This window comes from Lampris incognitus, chromosome 6 (assembly GCF_029633865.1).
Source record: "Lampris incognitus isolate fLamInc1 chromosome 6, fLamInc1.hap2, whole genome shotgun sequence".
NCBI lineage: Eukaryota > Metazoa > Chordata > Actinopteri > Lampriformes > Lampridae > Lampris > Lampris incognitus.
In genome coordinates this window covers 42,915,435-42,937,822 of record NC_079216.1, presented here as the reverse complement: position 1 = coordinate 42,937,822, position 22,388 = coordinate 42,915,435, and the positions used below count along the sequence as shown (strand labels likewise).

Sequence of the window (22,388 nt, the reverse complement as noted above, 5' to 3'; positions counted from 1 at the left end):
GTTTAGCTACATTGCATCTGGAAAGTATTCACACCCCTTCACTTTCCCCACATTTTGTTACGTTACAGCCTTATTCCAAAATGGATTAAATTCTTTTTTTTCTCTCATCAATCTACACACAATACCCCATGATGACAAAGTGAAAAAGGTTTTGTAGAAATTTTGCAAATTTATTAAAAATAAAAAACTGAAATATTGCATGTATATACACTCACCGGCCACTTTATTAGGCACACCTGTCCAACTGCTCGTTAACGCAAATTTCTAATCAGCCAATCACATGGCAGCAACTCAATGCATTTAGGCATGTAGACATGGTCAAGACGATCTGCTGCAGTTCAAACCGAGCATCAGAATGGGGAAGAAAGTGATTTAAGTGACTTTGAACGTGGCATGGTTGTTGGTGCCAGACGGGCTGGTCTGAGTATTTCAGAAACTGCTGATCTACTGGGATTTTCACGCACAACCATCTCTAGGGTTTAAAGAGAATGGTCCGAAAAAGTGAAAATATCCAGTGAGCGGCAGTTCTGTGGGTGAAAATGCCTTGTTGATGCTAGAGGTCAGAGGAGAATGGCCAGACTGGTTCGAGCTGATAGAAAGGCAACAGTAACTCAAATAACCACTCATTACAACCGAGGTATGCAGAGGAGCATCTCTGAACGCACAACACGTCGAATCTTGAGGCAGATGGGCTACAGCAGCAGAAGACCACACCGGGTGCCACTCCTGTCAGCTAAGAACAGGAAACTGAGGCTACAATTCGCACAGGCTCACCAAAATTGGACAATAGAAGATTGGAAAAATGTTGCCTGGTCTGATGAGTCTCGATTTCTGCTGCAACATTCGGATGGTAGGGTCAGAATTTGGCGTCAACAACATGAAAGCATGGATCCATCCTGCCTTGTATCAACAGTTCAGGCTGGTGGTGGTGGTGTAATGGTGTGGGGGATATTTTCTTGGCACACTTTGGGCCCCTTAGTACCAATTGAGCATCGTGTCAACGCCACAGCCTACCTGAGTATTGTTGCTGACCATGTCCATCCCTTTATGACCACAGTGTTCCCATCTTCTGATGGCTACTTCCAGCAGGATAACGCGCCATGTCATAAAGCTCGAATCATCTCAAACTGGTTTCTTGAACATGACAATGAGTTCACTGTACGCAAATGGCCTCCACAGTCACCAGATCTCAATCCAATAGAGCGCCTTTGGGATGTGGTGGACCGGGAGATTCGCATCATGGATGTGCAGCCGACAAATCTGCAGCAACTGCGTGATGCTATCATGTCAGTATGGACCAAACTCTTTGAGGAATGTTTCCAGTACCTTGTTGAATCTATGCCACGAAGGATTAAGGCAGTTCTGAAGGCAAAAGGGGGTCCAACCCAGTACTAGCAAGGTGTACCTAATAAAGTGGCCAGTGAGTGTAAGTATTCACACCCTTTGCTATGACACTTAAAATTGAGCCCAGGTTCATCCTGTTTCCACTGATCATCCTTGAGATGTTTCTACATCTTGATTGGAGTCCACCTCTAGTAAATTCAATGGATTGGACATGATTTGGAAAAGCACACGCCTGTCTATATAAGGTCCTACTGTTGACAGTGCATGTCAGAGCAGAAACCAAGCCATGAAGTCAAAGGAATTGTCTGTGGACCTCCGAGACAGGATTGTATCGAGGCACCGATCTGGGGAAGGGTATAAAAAAAATTTCTACAACTTTGAAGGTCCCGAAGAGCACAGTGGTCTCATTCATTTGTAAATGGAAGAAGTTTGGATCCACCAGGACTCTTCCTAGAGCTGGCCGCCCAGCCAAACTAAGCAATCGGGGGAGAAGGGCCTTGGTCAGGGAGGTGACCAAGAACCCGATGGTCACTCTGACAGAGCTCCAGCGTTCCTCTGTGGAGATGGGAGAACCTTCCAGAAGGACAACCATCTCTGCAGCACTCGACCAATCAGGCCTTTATGGTAGAGTGGTCAGATGGAAGCCTCTGCTCAGTAAAAGGCACATGACAGCCCGCTTGGAGTTTGCCAGAAAGCACCTAAAGGACTCTCAGACCATGAGAAACAAGATTCTCTGGTCTGATGAAACCAAGATTGAACTCTTTGGCCTGAATGCCAAACGTCACATCTGGAGGAAACCAGGCACCTCATCACCTTGCTAATACCATCCCTACAGTGAAGCATGGTGGTGGCAGGATCATGCTGTGGGGATGTTCTTTAGCGACAGGAACTGGGAGACTAGTCAGGATCGAGGGAAAGATGAATGGAGCAAAGTACAGAGAGATTCTTGATGAAAACCTGCTCCAGAGCGCTCAGGACCTCAGACTGGGGTGAAGGTTTACCTTTCCACATGACAACAACCCTAAGCACACAGCCAAGACAACGAAGGAGTGGCTTCGGGATAAGTCTGTGAATGTCCTTGAGTGGCCCAGCCAGAGCCCAGACTTGAACCCCATTGAACAGGGGTGCCCACTACGTCGATTGCGATCGACCAGTAGATCGCGAAGGCAGTGCTGGTAGATCTCCATGACATTCGAAAAAACTTTTTTTTTCCCAAGACATTAGCCTATCATCTGTCCTCCATTTGGCATTTGCCTTTTGATTGACGTAAAGGACGGCCAGTCTGCTGTTGCCTAAAACCAAAGATTCTAGAGCGGAACCTAAAACTTTGTTACATTAGGTTATCATAACAACCAGAGCCCTTCTCTAAGTACCTTGAAGTTCACATGCCCACAACGTGAGCTAACGCAGAACTGCATCGAGCTAGCTAGTTCAACTCTCTAAAAAAAACTACAAAAAAGTGAAACAAAACAAAAATGAGTGGGGGAGCCGGACCTAGCAAGAAACAAAAAACGTACTATAGCGAACTGCCGCGGCCGGGAAGCGAACTTGTATCGCCCAAACCGCAGGAGACATCACTAATCGCTCGACTAAAGGGTCAGACCCGCCAGCCAGTGGCCAGCGTGTCATTTTACAGTACCATTTCCATGTGGAATGGGAGGAGGACTTTTTTTCACCATGTCTTATTCCAAATGCGTTTGTCTCATCTGTCAGTCTAGCATTGCTATCCCAAAAAAAGGAAATGTGGAGAGGCACTTTCGAACTGTTCATAAAAACTATGACAATGACTTCCCTCCGAAAAGCGAGCTGAGAAAGAGAAAGGTGAGGGAACTAAAATCGCAGTTAATCATGCAGCAGTCACATTTCCCGCAGCTGCATTCAAAGGCAAAGGCAGCCACCGAAGCATCTTTACGGGTGAGTCACTCCATCATTAAGCATAAGAAAGCCTTCCAAGGTGGAGAGATGATGAAAGAGGCCTTCCTCGAGGCAGCAGATTTGTTGTTTCGGGACTTTAAAAACAAATCAGAAATAATATCTTCAATCAAAGCTCTCCAGTTATCAAGAGATTCCGTCACAAGGCGCTGTGAAGTGATGGGCGATGATTTGACACAGCAGCTTTGGAGGGACATCGTGGACTGTGAGTGTTTCTCGCTACAATTGGACAAGTCTACGGACATAAGTGATACGGCCCAATTGTGCATTTTCATTTGCATGGTGTTTCAAGATATGACCGCAAAAGAGGAGCTGTTAACAATACTACCCATGAAGGAACACACGCGGGGAGAGGACATTTTTCAAATCTTCAAAAACTTTGTGGATAAAATCCAGCTCCCAGTGTGTAAACTGGTGTCAAACACCACGGACGGTGCGCCTGCTATGGTGGGCCACTCTAATGGATTTATAGCCAAGCGTAGGGAGGACGATGCTTTCCCGGACTTCCTTAATTACCATTGCATATTACATCAACAAGCATTATGCGCAAAAATGCTAAACATGAAAGAGATCATGGATGTGGCAACCAAACCCGCCTGTTCTATTCGAGCAAGGTCTCTTCAAAGACGGTTGTTTCGTACACATTTGGAAGAGGCCGACTGTAACTACTCTGACCTCTTGCTACACACTGACGTGAGAAGGCTTAGTAAAGGGAGATTCTTGCAGAGATTTCGAGAGCTCTGTCCGGAGATTAAGGAGTTTCTCCTTATCACTAAACATGCGGAACACAACAACTTAATGACAATCAGTGGCTGCTAGACTTTGCGTTTTTAACTGATTTAACCAACATGTTGAACGAGCTTAACTTAGAGCTGCAAGGAAAAGACAACAGCGTGGTAAACATGATCAGCTCAGTTAACGCTTTCAAACGGAAAATGCAACTTCTGTCCTCAAAGTTGCAGCGCCGTGATTTGGGAAACTTCCGAAACCTCGCAGCAGAGCTGGAGAAGCAAGGGAGGGCGTGTGCGCAACTTGACAGTGCACGCTACACAGAGCAGATTGAAAATGTCCGGTCAGACTTTGACAAATGGTTTCAAGACTTTGCTTTGCTTGAGCCAATCGTCACATTTATGTGCTACCCATTTGGGGAAGATACAGAGGTGGATTCCCTCGCCTCAAAAATGGCAACACTGTTTCACCTGAACTCGTCTGCAGTGGAGGATGAGATGCTGACAGTACAGGCTGACATTCAGCTTAAGTCCAGGGCGCATGGAGAGTTTTGGAACTTACTTACAGAGGACAAGTACCCAAACATGAGGAAATGTGCAACCTCCTTGACGGCATTATTCGGCTCTACTTATTTGTGTGAGTCAGCCTTTTCTCACATGAAGATTATCAAGTCCAAATACCGTTCCACCATGACAGATGATCATTTGGAGGCCTGCTTGAGGCTGGCTACCAACAGCTACTGTCCGAACTATGTAACCCTGTCTGACTCCCTCCAGTGCAGGTCATCATCAGAGTAGAGAGGTAGAGATCACAAATCTATTTAACACAGCTGTAAAGGTTCATGCAGTGATGCAATTTCAACATAGTGTAGTAGCAAGTGCTTGGTATGATTATTAAGGTTCAATATAAATGCAAATCCATTGCAATACTGTATATGTAACACAACATGTATATAAATACACACACTGTATATAAATGTTCATATACTATATGTAAAACATGTAATGGGTATTTCTATTATTATTATTTTTAATATGAGTAGATCATTTTGACCTGGTCATTTTAAAAGTAGCTCACGAGTCAAAAAATTGTGGGCACCCCTGCCATTGAACATCTCTGGAAAGACCTGAAAATAGCTGCGCAGCGACGCTCCCCATCTAACCTTACAGAGCTCGAGAGGATCTGCAGAGAAAAATGGGAGAAATACCCCAAATATAGGTGTGCCAAGCTTGTAGCTTTATACCCAAGAAGACTTGAGGCTGTAATCGCTGCCAAGGGTGCCTCAACCAAGTACTGAGTAAAGGGTGTGAATACTTATGTACATGCAATATTTCAGTTTTTGATTTTTAAAAAATTTGCAAAAATTTCTACAAAACCTTTTTCGCTTTGTCATTATGGGGTATTGTATGTAGATTAATGAAAAAAAAAGGAATTTAATCCATTTTGGAATAAGGCTGTAACATAACAAAATGTGGGGAAAGTGAAGGGGTGTGAATACTTTCCGGATGCACTGTATCTGCAACAACATTAGAGCAATGAAATATACATACCCAAAGAAATAAATCTTCATTGAGTATAAGGGATTACAGTCAGTCTTTGTAAAGGCATAACATTCATTCATTCATTTATATAGGTAGTTATAACTAAAAAAAAAAAGAAACAAAAAAACTTCCTTTCTCCATCTCTCACTCTCTCTCTCAGATGGTAATAGTTGTGCCACATTATCAGGAATCAGGAACAATTTATTTCTCATTTCATATACTTGCGTACATGAAATGGAACAAAATATCCTTCCCCAGCCCACAGCAGTGCAACACAAAGACAAAAACACCTATCCAAAAACTACAAAAACACAAAAAACTACAAAAACCAAACTTCAAAAAAACTACAAAAACTACATTAAAAAAATATCCAAAAACTTCCTTATCCAACATATCCAAAAAATTCACTGTTCAACAGAACGAACGCCAGCCAGGATGGCTGTCGGAACTGCTGGTCTGCATGGCCTAGCAGTTAGCTTAGCCTGCCCCACTTCTGCATCCTGTAAGACCGCACCCTTGGTGTTTCCTCTTTGGGCGCAGCTCCAGGCAGGGCCGTGGTCCCTGGGCACACCGGATGCAGCAGACCAGGCTCCCTCAGCTGATCCAATGCCAGCTCTCCCAGCCAGACACCTTCGACACAACTCTCCGCACTCCACATGATGACAATAAAAACACAAGTCAACGCTAGGCAAGGCCACTGCCAGACCGCCCTCGGTGTTATCGGAACTGCCGGTCTGCATGGGCTAGCAGTTAGCTTAGCCTGCCCCGCTTCTGCGTCCTGTCAGACCGCCCTTGGTGTTTCCTCTTTGGGTGCAGCTCCGGGCAGGGCCGTGGTCCCTGGGCACTCCCTATCAGGAGTGCCCCAATGTTTGTGACAGCATCTCCACCATAAACTGGCCTCTGCACCAAGAGCAGTCCATGAAATATCAATATAACAATAATAGTTGCTCATGAAAAACACAATTACAGATTTTTTACACGCATGGGTTTGTTCCTCTTTCTCTGGAAAACATTTCAAGCTATAGCACTAGAAAGATTACTTTTTGATCTCTTTGTGTCCAGCACAATGTGTTAGAGCCTGTAGATCCAAAGTTCACACCAACCAGTTGGAAATAAACACATCTGAAGAATCAGTTTTGAAAGTTTACAAAATTTGCAAGTATACTGAAACAATTGTGGTTGTAATCACCCTAACCATCTTCGCTCACTAGCTCTGCATATGCCTGCTGATTTCCACATAGTACGGACACAGATGATGAAATACAAACTGACACTTCCTCCCTCATAGCATATGTAGCCCTAGACACATATTCAGCCTTCACTTTTTAGTAGTTCCCATTAGCTCAAATGATATACCAAGCTGTTTGTTTAAACTTATCAAAAATAGAATAGTCTACAACATATGTCAATATTTCCTACCATAGTTTCATTGCAGTTAAAGAAAGACTACAAAAATAATAATCAGTTAACATATACACAAATCAATGGCAAGTAATAATGGTGTAAGCTGCCGTTTACATGAGAGGACTGTTTAGGAATCAGGATCAGGAAAACTTTGTCACGTCACCTCATGTATTTGCACACATGAAATGAAACGAAATGCCGTTTCCCCCAGCCCACAGCCGTACAACACAAAGACAAAAACGCATTCAAGAACTACAAGAACACACATATTCAAACTAACACATATATCCAAACTACACAAAAAAAAAAATCACTGCCCAAGGGAACAAACGCCAGCCAGGATGACTGTTGGAATCACCGGTTTGCATGGGCTAGCAGTTAGCATAGCCTGCCCCGATGACTCGTCCTGTCAGACCGCCTGCCGTTTTTCCTCCTCGGTCGCAGCTCCAGGCAGGGGCCATGCAACCGGACGAAGTAGACCAAGCCCTCCCAGCCGATCCAGCGCAAGATCTCCCAGCCAGACACCCTTGACACACCTCCCCGCACTCCACGCAATGACATCAAAAACACCACAGTTGGGGCCGCTCTGATGACCGAGCGGAATAAACCGCCGTTCTTGCAATCTGCTCGTCATGTGGCTGGGAAGTTTGCATCCCAGACTCGCCGGAACCGGTCATGGCCAGAGCGTCCACGGGGTAAGGCATTTATTAGGCCACCCTTACCCGAGGGATAGTGGGTGTAGATCGGTGGAGTGTTCGGGGACTCGTCGTTCTCCAGTGACCCCTCTGGCCCATCCGGACGCCTGCAGCCAAGCAACTGAAAGCATTCTCCCTACGTCTCTGTCGCGGCCTGAAGGTAATGCAATCCCATGCGCGTGTAAAATAGCGAGAGCAGCCGACACGACTCTGAAGGAAGCTGGTGTTACGACTATCTCCTTCCTGTGGAAACATGAGCCAGGGGAGTTACTCGACAAGAGTTCCGGCCATATGCCATTGGGTTGATCGGGTGGGATAAGGGGGAAAACTAGGAAAAACAAAAACACCACATTCAACGCCAGTTGAGGCTGCCGCCAGACCGCCCTCGGCGTTATCAGAACTGCCAGTCTGCATCGGCTAGCAGTTAGCTTAGCCTGCCCCGCTTCCGCATCCTGTCTGACCACCCTCGGTGTTACCGCCTCGGGAGCGTGCCTATGTTCCCACAGCCCTATATTCCCACAGCCCTATGTTCCCACAGCTCTATGTTCCCACATTTCTAAGATTTTTTTTCAAAATTAGGCCCTATCTTCCCACAGCCCTATGTTCCCACATTTCTAAGATTTTTTTCAAAATTAGGCCTTTGTTCCCACAGCCCTAACCCTAACCCTTTTGAGAAAAGTCTTAGAAATAAGAAAAATCTTAGAAATGTGGGAACATAGGGCTGTGGGAACATAGGGCCTAATTTTCAGTGAAAAAAAATTCTTAGAAATGTGGGAACATAGGGTTGTGGGACCATTGGGCTGTGGGAACATAGGGCTGACCCCACCTCCTCATGTGCAGCTCCAGGCAAGGGCGCGGTCCCTGGGCCCACAGCGTAACAGACCAAGCTCTCACAGCAGATTATTGTTTATCAATGTCTTGCTAGATTAGAAGGCGGGTGGGAGTGAGGCTCTGTAACAATCTAAATCCACCAGTAGCAGATCAACCAATTGCCAATAGAATTGTATTACTGAGAAGAATTGAGACAGGCTTTTATTTTTCATTAGAGGCCAGTGCACAAAAACAAAGAAAGTGGGGTATTTTGTCATCCATAACAAGACTAATCCAATGAGACGCCTAATCAATATTACATCTCATCTCATCATCAGCCGCTTCTCTGGGGTAGGGTCGCAGTGGCAGCAAGCTAAGTAGGGCACTCCAGACGTCCCTCTCCCCAGCAACGCCTCCAGCTCCTCCTGGGGGATCCCAAGGCGTTCCCAGGCCATACTGGACATATAGTCCCTCCAGCAAGTTCTGGGTCTACCTTGGGGTCTCCCCCCAGTTGGACGTGTCCAAAAAAACCTCTCAAGGAAGACGCCCAGGAGGCATCCTAATCAGATGCCCGAACCACCTCAACTGGCTCCTTTCGACACGAAGGAGCAGCAGCTCTACTCCAAGCTTCCTCTGGATGTCTTAGCTCCTCACCCTATCTCTAAGACTGAGCCCAGACATCCTACAGAGGAAACTAATTTCAGATGCTTGTATCCTTGATCTCACCCTTTTGGTCATTACCCAAAACTCATGACCATAGGTGAGGGTTGGAACAAAGACTGACTGGTAAATTGAGAGCTTTGCTTTCCGGCTCAGCTCCCTCTTCACCACAATGGTCCAGTACAATGTCCGCATTACTGCTGATGCTACACCAATCCGCCTGTCAATCTCTCGCTCCATCCTACCCTCATGAATGAACAAGATCCTGAGATACTTGAACTTCTTCACTTGAGGCAACAACTCATCCCCAACCCGGAGGGAGCAATCCACCATTTTCCGGTAGAGAACCATGGCCTCAGACTTGGAGGTGCTGACTCTCACCCCGGCCATTTCACACACTCAGCTGCCAACTGCCCCAGTGCGTGCTGGATCAACATTAGAATAAGAATAATCAATATTACCTGAAGGCTAAATGCTTAATTCAACATGATCACAATCTTTTTTTACTGCTCTGACTTTTTATTCCTCTGTACAGGACTGGTGTTTCAGCTACATTCCCCTCAGCTTTCTTATTAGGACAGTTTTACAATATTTTTCAACCAATGCACATACTGATGTAATAATCCAGTGTAACTCTTAGTAAAGTAAAGGGCTTTAAGAAATTACTCTTGGTGAAATTGTGTAGTGAGATAGGGTGGCCTAGCCTGATATCATGTTGTAGTAATAGACGGTAGTCACAAGATGGCAGATGGTTCACTGTCCCAAACCTCACTCTACCAATTCTAGCCTTGAATGAGATCTGTGATGGACACAGGGAAAAGCCAGCGACCAATGTTTTGTTCTGTGTGTCAAATGTGAGTCTTTTGATATCATCCATATGAATTTTGAGGAAAGGACTTCCTCCCGAGGAACCAATTGGCAACAAGATGCCAACTGTCAACTGTCTGACTGCAACTTGCCAATCGAGTGGCCAAACTAGCCAATGATATTTTTTGTAAGTAAATTACTGCTTCAAAATTTAATTTAAAAGTTTCATGGGGATTTTAGCCGGGCAAACATCTGCCATCTTTCAGCTGATTTTACCTTACAATGTGACAACATGGCTGGGCCTCTCTATTGGGTAGTATCCAAACAATGGCAGGAGTATTCTTGTAAGAAAGCAAATTTCTATGATACACTGTTGGACAATAGTTACTCACCTGACCAGGGCCTTTACGGTGGAGCGTACAACACTGGAAAGCAGGAAGAGGGGGGTAACGAGAATGTGAAAGAGGGACAGGGAGGCAAAGGCCACTGCAGGGGACAGGTCAGCATCCTCAGATATGTGGACATGAACCACAAATGTCTACAGGATCAGAGTGAGGAAAGGTTAGTCTCAAGAGCTGGTTTGTAGATAGATGAGCCTAAAAAGTCTACACTATGTGAAAGCCTCCCAAGACTCAAATTTAGACATCCCCGTTAAGGTGATATCACCTTGAAAACTAACTCTGTTGCATGCTATCAACATCAAGTTGCTGGTGAAATTGCTGCCTCAGAGCTGAATGCGATTAGAGCAAACCACTCAGTTACACCTTTTTTGTTATTGTAAGCAAGCATACAACGAAATTCATCCTCCACATTTAACCCATCCTATGGTATAAGAGTAGTGGGCAGCCGCCAGGCAGCACCCAGGGACCAACTCCAGTTCTTCTTTCCATTGCCGTGGTCAGCAGCACAGACAACAGTATTAACCCCAACATACATGTCTTTGATGGTGGGAGGAAACCAGAGCAGCCAGAGGAAACCCACACAGACACAAGGTGAAAATGTAAACTCCACACAGAAAGGACCTGGGATGGCCTGAGGTTCGAACCCAGGATCTTGCTGTGAGGCAACAGTGTTAACCACTGGCCACCGTGCCCATCAAGACAAACCATTTGTCCAAGTACCCTTTTCCCTCTCCGTGGTGCCTGTTTGACATTTCTAACTTTTCACCACTCAACTCTGCAAGAGTGAAGGCTTCTATAAATATAGCCAAGATTTAGTGTCTTGCTATCCCTTCACAGTGTCCTTGAGAATTGTCACTGGACATCCTGAGGACGGATTCGATGTAGTTCTGGCCTATTCTATACATAAGGAATAAATTGTATCAACACAAATGGCCATGTGAGTCTACTCAACTCACTACTGCTTGAGTTGACTACATGTTTAAACAGGAGAATGGGCAGACCTTGTTTAGCACTTTGTCATTTATTTCACTGTGAGAGAGGATACTAAATATATAGTATGTGACACAATTATGTGAGCAGAATTAATGGCAAGACCAGTGTCGTAACTCACCGTCAACACAGCTGCAATAGGAATGGCTGCATTCATGAAAACTGAAAAGAAAGCAAGAGTAAATATGCAATATGGGACAAACGAAAGGGTCAGGGAAAGAATGAGGTACAGGTAATCCAAATAATCCAGAATGCTATGCAATATCATTTACGATATAGTCAATTTTCTACAGTCATGAAACAAAACAATACTTTCATCACATTTTTCTCAATTCATTTCACATCCTTTTGAAATTAATAAAATATGCTTTTGCATATCTTAAAAGCTCCTTGTCAAGCGGAGCCTGTGCATTGAAGAGGCCTCAGCATGCCATTGTTGCCTTACTTTAAATACAAACCCCAATTCCAATGATGTTGGGACGTTGTGTAAAACGTAAATAAAAACAGAATACAATGATTTGCAAATCCTTTTCGACCTATATTCAATTGAATACACTACAAAGACAAGATATTTAATGTTCAAACTGATAAACTTTATTGTTTTTTTGCAAATATTCACTCATTTTGAATTTGATGCCTGCACACATTCCAAAGAAGCTGGGACAGGGGCATGTTTACCCCTGTGTTACATCACCTTTCCTTTTAACAACACTCAATAAGCATTTGGGAACTGAGGACACTAATTGTTGAAGCTTTGTAGGTGGAATTCTTTCCCATTCTTGCTTGATGTATGACTTCAGTTGCTCAACAGTCCGGGGTCTCCATTGTCGTATTTTGCGCTTCATAATGCACCACACATTTTCAATGGGAGACAGGTCTGGACTGCAGGCAGGCCAGTCTAGTACCTGCACTCCTTTAATACGAAGCCACGCTGTTGTAACACGTGCAGAATGTGGCTTGGCATTGTCTTGCTGAAATAAGCAGGGACGTCCCTGAAAAAGACGTCGCTTGGATGGCAGCATGTTGCTACAAAACCTGTATGTACCTTTCAGCATTAATGGTGCCTTCACAGATGTGCAAGTTATCCATGCCATGGGCACTAACACACCCCCATACCATCACAGATGCTGGCTTTTGAACTTTGCACCGATATCAATCTGGATGGTCCTTTTCCTCTTTAGCCCGGAGGACACGACGTCCATGATTTCCAAAAACAATTTGAAATGTGGGCTCGTCAGACCACAGCACACTTTTCCGCTTTGCGTCAGTCCATCTCAGATGAGCTCGGGCCCAGAGAAGCCGGCAGCGTTTCTGGGTGTTGTTGATATATGGCTTTCGCTTTGCATGGTAGAGTTTTAACTTGCACTTGTAGATGTAGCAACAAACTGTGTTAACGGACAATTGTTTTCCCAAGTGTTCCTGAGCCCACATGGTAATATCCTTTACAGAATGATGTCGGTTTTTAATGCAGTGCCGCCTGAGGGATCGAAGGTCACGGGCATTCAATGTTGGTTTTCGGCCCTGCCGCTTACTTGCAGAGATTTCTCCGGATTCTCTGAATCTTTTGATGATATTATGGACTGTAGATGATGAAATCCTTAAATTCCTTGCAATTGTACGTTGAGAAATGTTGTTCTTAAACTGTTGGACTATTTGCTCACACAGATGTTCACAAAGTGGTGAACCTCACCCCATCCTCGCTTGTGAACGACTGAGCCTTTCGGGGATGCTCCTTTTATACCCAATCATGACACTCATCTGTTTCCAACTAACCTGTTCACCTGTGGAATGTTCCAAACAGGTGTTTTTTGAGCATTCCTCAGCTTTCCCAGTTTTTTCTTGCCCCTGTCCCAGCTTTTTTGGAACGTGTTGCAGGCATCAAATTCAAAATGAGTGAGTATTTACAAAAAACAATAAAGTTTATCAGTTTGAACATTAAATATCTTGTCTTTGTAGTGTATTCAATTGAATACAGGTCGAAAAAGGATTTGCAAATCATTGTATTCTGTTTTTATTCACGTTTTACACAACGTCCCAACTTCATTGGAATTGGGGTTTGTAGCTCTGCATGGACTACAAATAGATTCCCACAACTGTCTTTTTGATCGGTGTCTTGCAGACTTTTTATCCAGATTGACACTACATCATTTCAGATGCATCTTACAGCCTCAGTCCATATGGACTACACTTTCTAAGAATGAGTGATAGCTTCATTGAAGCTTTGTGCTTCAGCATGGATTGAGTTCAATGTCAAGGTGAGAAAATTGTCAAATTTCCCACATATGTGAGCAGTATAGTGAATTCAATGTATAAAATGTGGCAGATAATAGATTATGCCTCATTGAGTATAGTTATCCTGAGAATACAAATTTTGGAAACTGGAAGTCTTTCCTATTTTCATTGGACTGCTATTTCCATTGGACTGTACATACTGGGTTTTTGAAGGTGTTAAAAAGAGGACATAACTCATCCACAGAAAAAAGAATGATTATTGAGTGACCACAATACACAGTATTGTATTTGGTCATGTATTTTTGGGGAGAAAGGAGCTCATTCACATCCCATGGCCTTGTACATTGATGCTGTTGACAAAGCATTGATATATTACGCAGAAGGCAACTTTTAGCTTCTGTATGCAATGCTGCAGGTTAACAACAACTCCCATGCTTGTGTGATGTGCTGGATTAACCAATGCCAAACCTTAACCTCTACCTAATCTTCTTAAATTTAACCACTACCTAACATTAGCCATCATTTAACCTGTATGTGATTAATATGCATAAATAAGAGCAAACATTTCACACTGGAGTATATGGAACACCTGTTGTGTCTCTATACATACATCAAGGGAACCTTCCATGTGATATATTCTATCTTAGTCAGGACGGAGTTAATTTTTAAGTGTGGCCAGACATGCGATTTCTCAACATGATTATCTTAGGGTTGAATCTGGTTTATTTCAATAGAGAGGAATCTGATGCAATAATATAGGTGCAAGGAAGGGACATACTGGATATTGAAGTGTAGAGGGCAAAGGCTTGCAGGCTGGTGAGCTCCTTGCCCCTGGTCTCCTCTACGCTGTTGCAGAAGATATTTTCCCAGGCATAGAGCTTCAACAACTTGATGCCCCGTAATAACTCATTTGTCTTCTTTAGACGCTCACTGGAGTATTCCTAAAATATGGTATGACGCACTTAGATTACATTAATTATAGTGTGGAAAATAGGCTATGTATGTGTATGTTCATATGTACACACACACACACACACACACACACACACACACACACACACACACTCACAAACCCATGCACATATACTCCATTTGTTTTTCTATACTTATGAGCACCCTAATTGACAACATTCATACTTTTACCCTAGTTTACCATCAAAACTACATGCCTAACCTTAGCCTTAACCCTAATTTTAACCTAATCCTAATTTTAATCTTAACCTTAAAAAGATTTTAAGGGCAGGCTGTTGTGTTTCTGTAAAGCCCCTTGAGGCAAATGTGTAATTTGTGATATTGGGCTACACAAATAAAATTGACTTGACTTGACTTAAACCTAAATCCTAACCCTGAAATATCTCATTAAAGTGAGGACCAGCTAAAATGTCCTCATACTGAAAAAATACCCTCACTCCTGGGGTTAAAAACTCAAACTGGTCCACATATAAATACAGCTGAACAAGAACACACACACACACACACACACACACACACACACACACACACACACACACACACACACACGTAGAGACAAGTAGGACCCCAGAATGCAAAATAAACATAATCTTCTGATTTATTGCTACTTAAGATATCCAAGCTATCAAACCAATCTAAGAGAATGGCCTACACCACAATATCACTGAAATATGAGAAAAGTATCTCATAACATCATACTGACATTAGCGGTATGAAGGCTAGCCTTAGGGCTAGCCTAACGATTAAAGTGTGTGTGAATGAAGACTATTTTTCTTCTGTTCTATCCACCCATTACAAATCAAACTTTTTGTTGTTGTTGTGGATTTTCCCCCTTTTCTCCCCAGATGTATCCGGTCAATTACCCCACTCTTCCGAGCTGTCCCAGTCACCGCTCCACCCCCTCTGCTGATCTGGGGAGGGCTGCAGACTACCACATGCTTCCTCCGATACATGTGGAGTCGCCAGCCGCTTCTTTTCACCTGACAGTGAGGAGTTTTGCCAGGGGGACGTAGCGCATGGGAGGATCACGCTATCCCCCCAGTCGCCCCCCCCCTGAACAGGCACCGGCCAGAGGAGGCGCTAGTGCAGCGACCAGGACACATACCCACATTCGGCTTCCCACCCGCAGACACAGCCAATTGTGTCTGTAGGGATGCCTGACCAAGCAGGAGGTAACACGGGGATACGAATCAACAATCCCCGTGTTGGTAGGCAACAGAATAGACCATCATGCCACCTGGATGCCCCACAAATCAAACATATTATTCACAGAGGGGATAATAAACATTATTTCAGGTGTCCAGCCGAGCATGTGTACTGTATATGTGTGTAAGAGAGAGCATGTGTTGCCATGATTCAACATTATCATTACATCCATTTCATTACCCCTAGCAGGTGTGATAGAAACAAATCAATAATGATGGTGATTGTTTGCCAAGATGTTGTGTAGTCTTTTTGGTATATTGAGAGGTTGGGGCCCACACATGTTGGAAGTGTTTGTGTTTCACTTAATGTTTAAAAAGTGGTGAGAACCAGGCCTCAGTGGGGCCATTTCCTGGGCAAATATATAATGGATGAGGGAAGCTTGTCCCTGAAATTCATTTAACTCCACCTGAATCAAGATAATATACTTGAAAGAATAATTTTATCATAGGAGTCCATATCAGGAATCCAACAGTGGTACTTACAAGAGTGCTCTTCTGTGCTTGAGACAGCTTAGTGGCCACAAAGTACTGCACAGGAGCCAATACAGCAATGACAGTAGCCCCGATCAAGGCACTGATCCCCAAAAGGTAGTACAGCAAGATCACTCCTGCAATGATCTGAAATGAGAGGGTTTGGAGGTTAGAGAGACAGAAGGACAAAGAGAGAGAGAGAGAGAGAGAGAGAGAGAGAGAGAGAGAGAGAGAGAGAGAGAGAGAGAGAGAGAGAGAGAGAGAGAGAGAGAGAGAGAGAGAGAGAGACAGAGAGACAGAGAGAGAGAGAGACAGAGACAGAGAGAGAGAAACTGAGAACTGAGATCAGGTTTTGACCATGCTGCAAGAAAACTGAGCCATAAGGGGTACCTGAAAAAGTACCATTTGCAACTGACACTGCTTTCTGTTGACCTTGTGTAGAAAGCAGTTTGTACAGAGACAATGCCACACTTTCTAACCTGCAATGACCTGACTCATAATAATTACACTTGTATGCAAGCAGCGATTTGCGATGGATGAGAAAAAACGTTTTATATTTCTACCTTGCAGTACACCCTTGTGTCTGCTGTGAAAAGCCCTTGTGGACTTTTGTTCTGTAAAGAAATGTGCAGGGCAACTACTCAGAAAACAGTGAAGTAAACCAATGCAAATGTTTGGGCATTATTGATATTTGATATACACTGATGAGCCAAAACATTATGACCACTCACAGGTGAACTGAATAACGTTTATTATCTCCAAACAAGGGCACATGTCAAGGTAGATTAGATAGTAAGTGGAATCAGTTCTTGTAGTCAGTATGTTGGATGCAGGAGAAATGGGCAGGAGTAAAGATAGGAGTGACTTTCACAAGGGCCAAATTGTTATGGCCATATGACTGGGTCAGAGCATCTCTGAAACAGCAAGGCTTGTCGGGTGCTCTCAGTCAGCAGTGATGAGTATCTACCATCAGTGGTCCAAGGAGAGACAAACTGGTGACAGGGTGTTGGGCGCCCAAGGCTCATCGATGTGCAAGGGCAACGAAGGCTATCCCATCTGATCTGAACCAAAAGAAGGTCTACTGTGGCACAAATCACAGAACATTTTAATGATAGTTATCAGAGGAATGTGTCACAATACACAGTGCATCTCACCCTGCTGTGTATGGGGCTGCATAGCCGCAGACCGGTCAGAGTGCCCATGATGACCCCTGTCCACCATCGAACGTGCCTACAATGGGCACATGAGCATTGGAACTGGACCTTGGAGCACTGGCAAAAGGTCGCCTGGTCCAATGAGTCCCGTTTTCTTTTCACATGGATGGATGTGTACGTGTGTGCCATTTACCTGGGGAAGTGATGGCACCAGGATGCACTGTGGAGAGATGACAAGTCGGTGGAGGGAGTGTGACGCTCTGGGCAATTTTCTGCTAGGAAACCCTGGGTCCAAATATTCATGTGGATGTCAATTTGATACATGCCACCTCCCTAAACATCGTTGGAGACCAAGTACACTCCTTCGTGGCAATAGTATTCCCTAATGGCAGTGGCCTCTTTCATCAGGATAATGCACCCTGCCACACTGCACACATTGTTCAGGAATGGTTTAAGGAACATGATTATATTAAGTTTTCAAGGTGTTGCCCTGGCCTCCAAATTCTCCAGATCTCAATCCAATTGAACATCGGTGGGATGTGGTGGACCAACAAATCCGATCCATCACGGCTCCAACACGCAACTTACAGGACTTGAAGGATCTGCTAATTTTTTGGTGCCAGATACCACAGGACACCTTCAGGAGTCTTGTAGCCATGCTTTGGCAGGTTGGCGCTGTTTTGGCAGTAGACAGAGGACCAACAGCATATTAGGCTGGTGGTCATAATATTTTGGCTCATCAGTGTAAATCCTTAAATAATGCTTTTCACAGACATGAAGCGTTTCAATATCCGTCAGATATATCTGTCTTTTCACCTCTTATATCTTAAGTTGTTTGGAAGCATAACAATAACCTATCGCTCTACTATGAATGTGCTCTGTAGAGATTTCGATTCATGTTTCCGCCTGGCCATTGTGTCTACGCCCTGGCATCCTGTAACCTCCATGCCTGATTTAGATGTCCTCCAGGAGACAGACACAGAAAAAGGAGATGGATGTGGCATTTCACACTCACATGCCTATTCCTTCATCTGTCCAGGATGGAGGAGGTACTGCATGCCGTGGGTGACAAGGTTTGTGTTAAGTAAAAAAAACCATATATGACTGTATATTTGTTGGTGCACTTTATGTTTGTATTCCTACTGTTTAAGCATACATTTATGTGTGATCAGTGTGTGGTGGAGGCAGGTGGGTAGTTGTGATGGTACAGAAGCAGGATATGATGTATTTGAGTTTATTATGTGACATTCTTGGGCTTCCTCCATTAGAGTTATGTCATCCATTGCACGTTGTCTGTCTTGGGAGAGAGATCCCTCCTCTGTTGCTCTCCCTAAGGTTTCTTCCTACTTTTTCTCTCTGTGAAAGGTTTTTTTTGGGGAGTTGTTCCTTATCCGATGCGAGCGTCTAAGGACAGGATGTTGTGTTGCTGTAAAGCCCCTTGAGGCAAATTTGTAACTTGTGATATTGGGCTACACAAATAAAACCGACGACTTGATTTATGTTGGTAAATGTGTGATATTGTGTGTATGAATGTATGTCTGCAATCAAATACATCAAATAGCGGCCATTACGTAACTATGACTACATCTGTACAGTCGAGCCACCAACCCCCGCACAGTATCTGCTTCTGAAATGAATCACATCACACAGCGCATTGTGTGAAAGAATACCCCTCAAATATAGCCAGTCTTTTCCCTGTAGTACTTTAAAATAAGGCATAATTCATAAAGGGTTACTAATTATTAATGGTCAATAACTGCCAGTGACTTCACTAACAGACAGTTTTCCGCACAATTTCAACAGCCTTTCAGAGACACAGTGTCATGGCTCCTAATGGAGTATTATAGCTACAATATATAAAGAGATAATGTTTAAAATAGTGGTCCCCCCCCCCCTTTAACAGAGTAATTAGTATCCCTTTATAAACGGCTTATAAAATATGTCTTGTTGTAAACAGGTATTTCATTCCCAGTCACCAGACCTGCTTCCACCCCACAGTTTCTCCAGCAGGACTCATGGAGACCAGTTTCTGCCAGTCATGAGCTGGAGAAAATGACATTGCTGACCCTTTTGAAGATTATTGGAGTCTCATTCCGGAACCTCAATGGCATCGTCTGTCAGAGCCAGAGGCAGTTAAAGGTCTCCAATGAAAGGGTCCTAGCTAGAGAATACTAAGTTCGTTCAGATCCCCTGCAGGTCAGATACCAGACAGACTTGTACTGCAACAAAAATTATTTAACACAGCCGGCTCCCTGCCTGCTGTGTCCATCCTTGTTACTGAACTGACAGGATAAATTCTGTCTGAAAGAAAGTTGACTGGCGTTCTATACAGAAAAAATTGCTGGATTTTCCCTGACAGTTTGTTAGAAAAAGTATCTTATTACAACTTTTGACTTCAGAATCTATGTATCTCAAAATAAAACAAGGCACATATTCCTATCAAAGCAACACTGTAGGTGGGTTAGAGTCAGACTGACGAAACACACCAGCTGAGAAAAAATGCCAAAGAAAACAATTCCTCCAATTCAACTTGGCTGTTTGTTTTTCTTGATGAACCTATTACAAAGAACTACAATGCAAGTAACACAGTTTTTCACTGGCCTATCTATGTATGCAAAAATCTTATACGTATACTCCCCACTATACGTTAGTCATGTTTTAGGGATAATTTAATGGAGAATTTTGAACAAGAATTATTTCTTCGTAACTGGAAGAGTCCAAACAAGCCCCAATATAAGCACTGGCTCAGAATCATGACAGATAGCATCTTTTGAGGCAATGATAGCCAAGATAAGTGAGTGCAAAAACAAATTTTATGATGTCTGGGAAATTTTTTTCAATTATATCATGAGGTAAAAATGACACTGGTTTTAAATGATTGTAGCCTGTTGAGCTGGTGCCAACTCGTGTTTTTTTTATTACACTTTGTTTATCATTTTATGTTGTCTTCCTATGCAGTTCTTCTCATATAGGAATGACTATATTGTTGTATTTTGAAAATCAATGGAAAATAAAATGAAGAAAAAATTAGAATTTTATGCGGCATCAGGAAAGCAGTGTTTTTGGTCCCAGAACTTTATAATAGGATTATGTTATATCTCCAGACATTCTATATTCTATAAAGCCAACAAAACGAAGGATAAATGGATGAATAAGTGCTTTCAGTTCTACCAAGTGAGAGACTTGGCCTTGGGACAAACAATGTTGAGTGGCAGTGTGATAAGAGACACTTCCATTCTACATGCAATACGAGGTGCAAACAGATCAAAAAGCCATGAGACACAACACACAAGAGGATGAAAACCAGCCAAACAGAAAAGGATGTAAAGCAAAGACCATCACAGTATACAGTATGCACAATTTCAAGACGGTTGAAGTTTGGTTTATTTGTTATGGCAGAAATGAAGGAAATATGAATGGGGGTATTGTTGCCTCATGCTCGTATGTCAAAACACTATCTACCAGATGACCTTGAATATTTCATTTCTATGACTGACCATCAATCTCAGTAGGCTATTATTCCAAAAAGTGTTATTTTTCTTGATCACTAGAATGGTCATTTTCATACGCTCTGAAGAGCCCATGTGGACTCAAAGGTATATGAGAAACAACATTAACATGACTCGAATTTCATAACAGCTTATAGAACAACATCAGGGAGCATGATAGTCACAGGCTTGCAATATGATGCACATTAATCTATTATGAGTTCCTGTAGGAGCCACAACATAAACACAACATGAATCCATGCAACACAACACAACACAACACAACACAACACAACACAACAAGCAGTAATCAAGAGTTATCACCTGCACTGGCATGGCCCACAGGTTAGGACAGAGGAAGAAGAACCACATGAGCTGATTGGTATCTATGGCAACCAGATTGCAGATCTGAGCAACAGTGAGCTCGCCCATGGACATGTTGGACGTACACAAACGCATGATCTTGTTGTAGATCTTAGTCTGGAAAAAAGACAGCACCATAAGGATCCAGTTGCAGACATGCAAAAAAAAAAAATCACTGTAGTTTACCCAAAAAATTATCCAGGCTGCTATCCTAATTAAATTAAAATATGATATATTTGTTCACGTTGGTGCCACCCCACTAAGAAGATGACTGACTATGGACAATAGTTTGATGTACTTGCATTGATGTTGCAGTTGAATTAGATTGTTGAGAGTACCTGGATGGCTCCGCGCAAGTTGATGCCTGTTTCAATGGCCACGTAGTAGGAGGCCTGAAGGAAGGTTCTCTGCAGGAGAAGGGCAAAGAACAGCAGTACTGCCAGCACATAAGCATTCTCCAGGAACTCCTTGGAGGAAATGAAATAAATCCCCAGCAAACTCATCTGCAAAGAAGAAGTGAATGGAGGTGGGGGGTGGGGGCGTAGTAGAGATATCGACCGGCTCATGATTCTCAAAGGCAGACAGAAACCTCAGCAAAGGTCATTCAGGCAGGGGGATCTATGTCAGTAAGGGGCTGACTTAGAGAGGCCTGCAAAATGGTGGCAGTAATGAATTAAAAAAAAAGCTGAACTCCTGTTCATCGTTTTAAATGGATAGGCAGCCCCATCCATATTCAATTTATGCTTTCAAATCCAAAGCAGGCTCTGCTATTGCATAAGGCACTCCTTGATCGAATCAAGTTTAAGGTTTTGTGTCCCACGTTTGGGATGCGGCATTGAGATGGGAAGTAAAATAGAATGGTTTTTGGGTATAAGAGATGGAAAGGCAGTGATACAGTTTCCTTTGGGACTAACAATTAAAGCCACAGCAGGTAAATAGATAATTTCTCACTCTATTCTTGGAGATGGTGAATAATTGATGAGAAATCTGCCCCATGCAACGTGCACATCAACTCATCCATTAAACTTCTTTCTCTCCCTCTGTCTCTCTCTCTGTCTCTCTCTCTCCTCGGACAGACATACACTATTCTTCACACTGGTTGAGTCAAATTCTGTTCTTGCTTGACTCTTCGGTGAAGTTATTTTTAGACCAATAAGACTTTAATACAGTATATTTTTTTCCTAGCAGGA

General features: G+C 43.4%; 1 protein-coding gene across 3 annotated transcripts in view; it reads right to left on the bottom strand.

The window, feature by feature from the left end:
• abcc8 (ATP-binding cassette, sub-family C (CFTR/MRP), member 8) overlaps positions 1-22,388 on the bottom strand; it is a 132,995-nt gene that overhangs the window by 68,467 nt on the left and 42,140 nt on the right. For all 3 annotated transcript variants that reach the window (XM_056282625.1, XM_056282626.1, XM_056282627.1), the window contains exons 8-13: positions 21,537-21,701; positions 21,160-21,315; positions 16,206-16,340; positions 14,324-14,486; positions 11,435-11,475; positions 10,315-10,460 (exon numbers count right to left, since the gene is read on the bottom strand). In XM_056282625.1, the coding sequence (XP_056138600.1) occupies positions 10,315-10,460; positions 11,435-11,475; positions 14,324-14,486; positions 16,206-16,340; positions 21,160-21,315; positions 21,537-21,701 (806 nt within the window). The remainder of the gene's footprint in view (positions 1-10,314; positions 10,461-11,434; positions 11,476-14,323; positions 14,487-16,205; positions 16,341-21,159; positions 21,316-21,536; positions 21,702-22,388) is intronic.